At 30.5% G+C, this 9666-nt stretch overlaps 1 protein-coding gene across 1 annotated transcript; it reads right to left on the reverse strand.

Annotated features, from left to right (window-relative positions):
* Window positions 1-5977: 5977 nt before the first annotated feature.
* LOC140451034 (uncharacterized) lies at window positions 5978-7688 on the reverse strand. Its single transcript, XM_072544749.1, has 2 exons — window positions 7396-7688; window positions 5978-7263 (listed from the first exon to the last, which is right to left on the reverse strand). The coding sequence occupies exons 1-2, from the start codon at window positions 7400-7402 to the stop codon at window positions 5978-5980; spliced, it is 1293 nt and encodes a 430-aa protein (XP_072400850.1). The 5' UTR covers window positions 7403-7688.
* Window positions 7689-9666: the final 1978 nt, after the last annotated feature.

Consider the following 9666-nt stretch of genomic DNA (forward strand, 5'->3'; position numbering starts at 1 on the left):
TCTTAAGATTTCTAGCACAAAATGCACATTTTTTGCTTCTAAAGAGATTTTATCTGGCCGCATTCTTGGGAAGACCTCATTGTTTAAACGCTGGTCAATTTTTTTAACATACTTTAACAAGAAATTTTGGCCTTCTGCTTGAGAATGTTTAGATGATTGACCAGCTAAACATGTTTTTCTATGTCTATATAAAAATTTAGATCTGTAAAACCCTAGACAGTTCGAACAGGGTAGAAATGACTGAGAAGGTTCAAGTCCTTGCTTAACCGGCTTTACACATTCTTGTGAATTTTTAATGAAATTTCCTTTAGAAGTGAAAATAATTCTCTTTTTTCTTTGGATTTCTTTTGTTTTGACAGTATACGTTGCACTTGTAGTTCACAAGAATGGTTTCTTTTTAAGTGTCTTACAAAATTGATGACGTCCGTTTCACAGTAATAGCACATATCTTTTTTCCTTTCATATTTTTTAGATTTAACTATGATTGTTTCATTGTAAACTTCAGTACTTATATTCTCGCCTGGGCTATTTGGAGTTAGCTCCTAAAATTAAAATTTTACAGTTAAATTTTTCTAAAATATAATATATTAAGAATCCACTTTTAATATATATATATATATATATATATATATATATATATATATATATATATATATATATATATATATATATATATATATATATATAATTTACTACATTACTATTCTATAAGCTTAATTTCATTTATAAACACTTTAGTCAATAATCCCGTTTTCTTATGTCGTAAGTATAATAAATTAAAAAACTTAAAAAGAAAGAAAGACATAAAATTGCAGTAAAAATTCAATATAATTCAATATATTTTATAATACGTTTTCTTAAAAACAATAATTTTATTCAGGAAAAGAGAAAAACAAAAAGAATGGGAACATTTAATGTGAGAAGCTTATATGAAGCGGGAAAGGTCGCAAATTTGATTCAGGAAATGGAGAGACTTAACATAGATATACTGGGATGCAGTGAGGTTAGATGGCCAAATTCAGGTTCCTGTGTGATGAGTAACTATACAATATACTACTCTGGAGAGGAAGGCACACAAAGTAAGAATAGCGTGGCAATAACTACATTTAAGGAAATTGCAAAATCAGTTTCTGGATCTCTACCTATATCAAATAGAATAATGCTAATAAGAATAGATAGCAAACCCGTCAACATGAATATCATACAGATATATGCCCCAACTAGTCAAAGCACAGAAGAATAAATACAATAATTTTATTAAGACCTAAACAAAACTCTATTGCAGACAAAGAAGCATGAATCCAACATAATATTAGGAGACTTTAACGCCAAGATTTGGAAAAGGAAGAGAAGGTGACACGATGGGTGAGTTTAGCCTCGGAATAAGAAATGAGAGGGGATATATGTAGACTGCTTCAGTTCTGTAAAGATAATCAGTACAGAGAAATGAGAACACCCAGATGTAAACAACAAATCTGAAACTTCTCGTGGAACCACTTTCTGACAACATCCTTAATCTCCGTCTTTTACAATTTATAAGGCAAGGAGACGACGAATAAATAAGACGAAAGGGACTCAATAGTATGCAGTTACATTCAGTCTATTTATCTAGGAAAAATTCAAATGAAAGTGGATTCCGTGTACTCAAAAATATGAGTAAAAATGAAAAATTAACAGCTTGTTTCAACTCGGTTCAGAGGTGATGCACCATCCTCATACGTCCGTGTCCCTCCAGACGTCTATAGCGGGGCTACAGAGGTGTTCATGTAGCCCCACCTAAGAAGTCTGGAGAGACAGAAACGTACGTATTGGAAATGGTGCATCACCTCTGAACCGAGTAGAAACAAGCCGTTTTTTAATTTATAAAATCAGTACAGTATAATAATCAGCTTTTTCAAGTTACCACCCTGACGCCTGTACACGTGGAAATCTCCAGCAGATGAAATAGGAAGACGCATGGCAAGACATCAAATCGGTTACATATTGTTAACAAAAGATAAAGAAACGCAGTAAAAACACGCAAGACATATCCCGGAGCTGACATCCCTACCGAACACAATCTTCTAGCAATAATAAGACCAAAATTCAAAAGAACAAGAAGAAATAAGAAAATAATAGTTGTTAATAACCCAGATAAGCTTAAAGAAGAATCCACTAGCGATAAAATAAGGGATTAAAAACATGGACACTGGAGGAAAAGACCAGTACAGTCGATACAAAGTTCCGAGGAAGACTGGCACTATATTAAGAAAACAATGACAAGAGTAACAGAAGACTACCTTAAACAAGAGACGAAAAAAGAACAAACCATGGATGACAGGAGAAATTTTAAACATGATGGACGAAAGAAGAAAATACACAGGTAAAAATAAAAAAATATACAGGTAAATACACAAGAATATCAGAATAAAGATCCAACAAGCCAAAGAATATAATTTATAATTTTGCCTTTATTTCATCTTCACTAGTATCCGATTCTGGAAAATATTCTGGATCTATATATATATATATATATATATATATATATATATATATATATATATATATATATATATATATATATATATATATATATATATATATATATATATATATATATATATATATATATATATATATATATATCGCTATCGTATATAGGAGAGTCCGGAGATCAGTTCAAATCCTGTAATTATTACCAATTTGTAATTACAGATACATTTTTTTAAATATATTAGAAAATAATTTGGACTAACCACTTTGTCTTAAGTTATACAAAAAAATTTTAATTGTGATTAATTTTTTTTAATTTGATATTTGCAACACAAAAGTTACTTATGTACCTTTATTTTTCCAATATTGTCATCAGTCATTTTATTTTCCTCAGGGAATGGAGATAATGGCCTATTGCAGAACCATCGTTCTTTCTTTTTCGATTGAAAAAACTGGACATCTCGCTAAAAGTATATTTAAAACTTAATTTTTAATGTTATCGTCAAGTTTAATAGCGAAATTATAACTATGTTCTCCGAAGTATTACAAATAATTTAAGGGGCTAGGTGTAAAATCTTTGTCCAATGCTATTTAATTGCATTGAAAAATTTAAATGAAGATTACATTATTACCGAGGGCCGAAAGTCCCTTAGAAAACAAAAAGCTTCTTTTTGAAATATTTGAAATTAAAAATAACTTTTTCTCTTTTTTTTTTCACCCCTATAGCTTATTAAAATAAACATTATAGACGATATAGTTATAGTTTTCAGGGACTGTCAACCCTCGGTAAGAATGTAATATTGCATTCAGCGTTTAAATTTTTTAAAAACACTTATTAGTTTTCTCAGGATTCGAAATTTTAACCGGAAATTATATATAAACCAAAAGTATACATTTGTTCTCATTTTGCTAAGGCACGTCGAATAATATGTCGCTTATACTATTTCGGTGACTTAATAATGGTACTTCCGGTTGCAACTCTAAAACTGAAAGTGTGATGTCAAATTTCTCATCTTTAATACCATCCTTGGGTTATAAGCTTGACAAGCATTAGACATCTCATTTGTCATTCTATCTGTATTAATAACGGAAGAGTTATATTCGCGGATGAAAGGACAGACAGTCCATGAAACTGGAAGTATATATTTGTTCTCGTCTGGCTAAGGCGCGTCGAATAATATAGTGCTTGTACTATTCCGATAACTTTAAAATAGTACTTCTGGTTGCATTTCTAAAACCGGAAGTCCTAGTTAAAATTTCTCACCTTTATTACCATTCTTTGATTATAAGCTTTCATTCGACATCTCATTTGTCATGCTACCTGGTATAATGACGAAGGAGTTATATTTGTGGACGGACGGACAGACGGTCATGAAAGCGAAAGTATATATTTGTTCTCGTCTTGCTAAGGCGAGCCGAACAATATATCACTTGTACTATTCCGGTGACTTTAACAGAGTACTTCTGGTTCTATTTCTAAAACTGAAGTCCTATGTCAAATTTCCCACCTTTAGTACTATCCATCGATTACAAGCTTTAATTCGACAACTCATTTTTCCTTCTACATGGTATAATAAGGGAGGCGATGTATTTACGGGCAGACGGACGTGGATAATTTAACGTTTTCACGTTTTTTCAAAATTAGGTGGAAACAAAATATAAATAAACGTTGTTATTAAGAATAAAGTTAGTAATAATTTTAAAATTTAGATTAGTAAAATTTTTTAAATTTAGCATTGAAATTTTAATAGATATGTTGTAGTTCCACAAAATTATATTTTCAAAATTAATTTTGATTGTATTGTTTTCGTATATTTATTTGAAAATTTAGAATAGTTTTAATACATATTATGAGTTTTAAATATAAAATTTCTACTTACATCGTCTGAAAAAAAGGGATAAGATGTTCTCCGCTTGGCTAACATTCTTAAATTATCTCACCTCACAAGCACAGTCACAGATCGAATAATCTTCGAAAATTTGTTTATTAGTATCTATTTATAGATGCATAGTATTGCAGAGTGTTGCCGTCAGTGATTTCAAAGAGGAATCAAAATAATGCATTAATTGAATTAAAAATATACATTCCGTATTTTTGTTTTGGCCATTCAGCCATTTGGTATGGTTGAGATTTCTGTCTATAAGGTTAAAACAATTACAATATAATCCTAAAGAGTTCTTTTTATAAACGATGTCTTTATCTTCAACAATAACCGAAAAAAAAAATAGAAAAACTATTTTGCTTCCGATATGCGGATGCAAAATAGTCATGGACGTAAAATGTTATGTGCTTAGTAATACGAAGGACGCAATATAATGCTATGGATATATATATATATATATATATATATATATATATATATATATATATATATATATATATATATATATGAGGGGCTGAGAGGAAAAGTGGTACAAGTGACATTTAGATAGTTTTGAGAAAATGAGAGTTAAAGTTTAAGTAGTGGCACAAAAAGACCAAACAAAATTTTAAAATCTAATCAAGATATTATTATTAGTAAGTTCTTAATGTTTTCATGTGCAGTTTTTACAATCATATACATTTAGTTTTTTTGAAACATCTTTTACAAAATGTACATGTACCATTTTTGTTGTTTAGAGTAAAAATGGTACAAGTAAATATTACCATGAGTAAATAAATAAATAATATCTTTTATAAAAGAAATACACGTAATTTTTTGAACATTTATTTAAGAAGCTACATTAGATACGAAAACAAAATGTATATTGCACAAAAATACAGGAACAAAAAATGCATAAAAATAATAACGAAATGATATTATATAGACGTGCTACCAACTGAGCTAAATATCTTCCTCATCATCATAGTCGCTCAAAAGTATTTTATCATTGTCGTCTACCTCATCGTCATCTTCATTGTCCTTCTCTTTTCTTTCTTCAGGTTGCATTGGCTTCTTTTTCTGACCTTGTTTTCCCTTCTTCGCAGTGTGATTGAGCTGATTGTAAAATTGATGGTAAATTGGTGGCACAAAGCATAGTAGGTCTTGTAAATTCTTCCATTTTTCATACTTCAGACTCATGGGTGAACTATTCAGTTGGCTAAGACTAATATTCTGAGGTGGTCTTCCACGCCTCTTCTTCATACAGTTAACAGTTATAAATTCAGTCTCTTCATTGAGAGTGTACTTGAATTTCATAGTAAATGGGTCTTTCTTCTCAAACCGAATCCATTTTATTTCTCTCCATTTTATCTGATTATTCTCATCATCCTTTTTAATCTTTTCCTGCACGTACTCGTTGAAGTTTTCGAGTGAAATGAAGTGCTCCATCTTCATTTCTTCACATTTAAACTTCTTAGAACTGTTTCTCACAGCATTCATCCACTCACTGGGTACAAATGTACACTTGTACTTTTCAATGACTCCGAAATCTTCATCGCATTCCATGAAGGTATGTCCCGGTTCAAGGAATTTGTGGTCTATTATTTCTAGCTGAGTTTCTTTAACCACATACATAAAAAATTTCACAATATTTTTATTCTTATTTTGTCCCGAACAAGAATCACTAAATGCAATAAGATGTCGTGTATTTTGATTAAGACCAGCAATAAATTTCCAAAGAAAAATGAAGAAACTTCCATAGAGCCTCTGGATGCTACCGATTCATCCCACATATACATTGAAGCACATTTCTTGCCCAAATTATGGACTCCAAAATTATATGTCCATAATACTCGCATATAAAACACTTTGTTGGTTGTAAGTGCTGGTGTAGGTAAAGTTTTTTGTAGATCGAAACAAACGGATACCACTTCTTCATTCCTTGAAGTTTCAGCCACTATTTTTGCCTCTTTTTTGGCTTGTATTCCCGATTCGGCTTTTCGGTGATGAAGCTCTCTCTCGCACATTATTTTCTTTTTATCTGACTCACTTGTGCACGATTTTATTGATGTTTCGAACTTATCGCACTTATTACAAGTATCGGACAAGGGATGATGAAAACTTAGATTAAATTCGGTATTAAACACTCTCCTGTAGAACCATTCCTTGACAGGAGCTTCGTTATTTTCTTGACAATGCTCTAGGTAACACTTATACATTTTTCTTATGGTCAAAAATGAAGGAAGGTACCGTCTACGGGGATTGTAATGTCTGGTATATTTTGGAAACATATCAATATGTTGTTTTACCTTATCAATTACATCCTGTGATAGTTTATTAGGACATGGAGCTCTTCCTCTTTTATCAACAGCGGTGATTCCAACGTCAGATATCCCATTTAAAATTCTCGAATAACGTCCATTTCTGATATCCAAAGTTTTTAAGAAAAACATTTTGCAAACTCTCATATTTTTTAGTTTGATAGTAACGCTCTTTCCTTTATTAGTAACAGCTTCTGTACGTCGTCGTTTGGGCAAAGCGATCTCTGTACAAGACGTAATGAATGCATTCTGCAGATTCCAATTTCCTAGACCCCAGAATTGGTTAAATATTTCCTGTCTTTCTTCATCGGTGAATTTTTGACACTGAAATCTGCAAGTATGTATATAATTTTGCAAACTTCTTGCTTTTACTAACTTGTTTTTATAGCCTACGTATTCCTCACCTGCATTTCTTTTTCGTTTTCTTACTTGCCTCTTATCTAAATCGCTATATCTCAAACGTTTTTTGCCCTTTTTCTTTAATGACTTGTTTAAATGAACATCTGCAATGTTTTGTAGATCATGATTACTATCGCTACTACTTTCTTCTATTGGACTATAGTTTCTGTCCTCTTCTGAATCGTCATATTCCGAATAACTGTCAGATTCTGAAACAAAAAAGAAACATTTTAAGGTTATGCTATAAGTTTCTTTCAACTACTACTTTTTGAAGACATAGATAAATAAAATAACCCTATAAAATAACAATTGAAAAAATATAAAACGCATTGAAGACTTACCTTGCATTATTTTAAGGCTATTTCACAAATTGTATTAATATTCCTGCACACTTTTAAAACGTGGCTGTCACAAACAACTACATAAGGTTTAGAACAAAAGTGGGACATGTAACCTTGGACCACTTATACAGAAAACCATTACCAGAAATTGGTGAGAGCTTTTACTTCTCACATACAGATGTCCGTACTGTAGTGTGTTTTGTACTTGTACCATTTTTATATTAATAAATCTCAACATCCTCTAGCCACTCATGCACATATCTCACTTTTATACAAAATGTCACTTGTACCACTTTTCCCCTCAGCCCCGCATATATATATATATATATATATATATATATATATATATATATATATATATATATATATATATATATATATATATATATATATATATATATATCGAAAAAAAAAAACTCGGTTAACACTGAGATTGGTTATACTGATAGAAAAATGTGTACCTACGTAAATAATGATTAATGTGTTTATTTTAATAACTAATATAAAAAAAACTAATATATAAAAGTAGTATAAAAGATAAAAAAATTTATATTATAAATGTCACTGTTTAAAAAAGTTTTTGATCGATTTTTGTTTCAACTTCATTCCTCTTTTTGAGGCGGCAGCGTTGCGTCAACGTTGAAAATGGAGAACGTCTAATGTCGATTCTTCTTGTTGCTCGATGTATGCGACAGTTGCTTCAAGGGACTTCAATCCATCGGAATGAGAATTTTTTGAGTTATCTCGTCTGTATCTTCTTTTTCTTCTTCATGGACGACGTTTAGAACTAGATTGGCAATTGCATCATCTGTCAGTTCTATTTTTTCATCTAGATTCATTCAATCGATGATGTCTTGCTTGCCGATTGTTTGTTCTACTGGTAATTGATTGGCTAGGTCTGCTATAGAATCAACTTCAAAGTCATCAGTTTCATTTTGAGCATCTTGTGTTTTGTTATCTATCTTAAATAATTTTTTTCACGACTTCTGAATAGTGGACACTAGTGGAATAGTGGCACTCCCAAGCAGATGCAATCCAATAGCAAATTTCATTAACCGTGATCTTCTTTAATGCCTCAATTACAGTCAGCCCTTCATCCAGCGTAGTACCCGAAGAAGCTTCCGCCGATAATTCCTCTTCACTGCTTGTCTAGAGATTGGATGAGAGACGTATTTATATATATATATATATATATATATATATATATATATATATATATATATATATATATATATATATATATATATATAATCTTTGCAGATAAGTTAAATAGTAAACTCTTAAATATTGGGGAAATCTGCAAGAAAGACTTTAAATCTGCAAAAAAAACTCTAGTTCGTAAAGATTCATAAAGATACATAAAGATTCATAAGAACTACTTGAATTTGTCAGCGCATGCGTTCTGGCTAAAACAGAACCTCACTTTTAAACTTTCTAAAAATCAAAAATTTAGTTATTGCCGACAATTCAAAGAATTACCTTCTTTTAAATGTAGTTACATTGGGTTTTTCGATTAACCTTGGGTAAACCTTTGCGTGTTAAGTTCAAAGCTACCATACATTTCAAACCTTAAAAAAACTTTTTTTGCACATAGTAACAAAAAAACACCACTATGTTACTAGCAAAGTTTTTTAATATTCTAACTCTACAATTCTAAGTTACGGTAAGATCAATAATGTTTAATAGATAATATATGGTAGCTAATTATAATTTATTCTCTTTCAGCCCTGAAGAAGCCAAATTAATTCTCTTTGGCGAAAACGTTCAGCGAAACAATTGATACTCATTAGAGTCTTTCTTGCAGATTTCCCCAATATTTAAGAGTTTACTATATATATTGTTATGATGTGTTATTTGTGAATGATGAGCAATGAGTGTTTTTTTAATAATATATATAGGGTTTTTATCGCGGTTCTCAAAGAATTAGTTTGTAAGCACTTTTTGAAATTATCTTTATTATATCTATTATGAAACACACATATATATCTAACATAACCGATGTAAAGTTTAAAATAAACTATCTTTAAATTAAAATTCTTATGAAACTAATTAAATTATATAGATAATGTAAATTTTAAACAAACTATCTTTAAAATTGAAATTCATATGATACCAACTAAATTATATTAACAAAATGTTGTACCTTTCTTTCACTGAATGCCCAAATAAAATGTTCTCCAAAATAAAGATTTTAATCACCACTCAATGTCTTCGTTCTCAGCCTCGGTTATCCTTGTTTTTGTGAAATTACTTTTTCCAATTATCAGCTTC

Source organism: Diabrotica undecimpunctata, chromosome 9, assembly GCF_040954645.1.
Source record: "Diabrotica undecimpunctata isolate CICGRU chromosome 9, icDiaUnde3, whole genome shotgun sequence".
Lineage (NCBI taxonomy): Eukaryota > Metazoa > Arthropoda > Insecta > Coleoptera > Chrysomelidae > Diabrotica > Diabrotica undecimpunctata.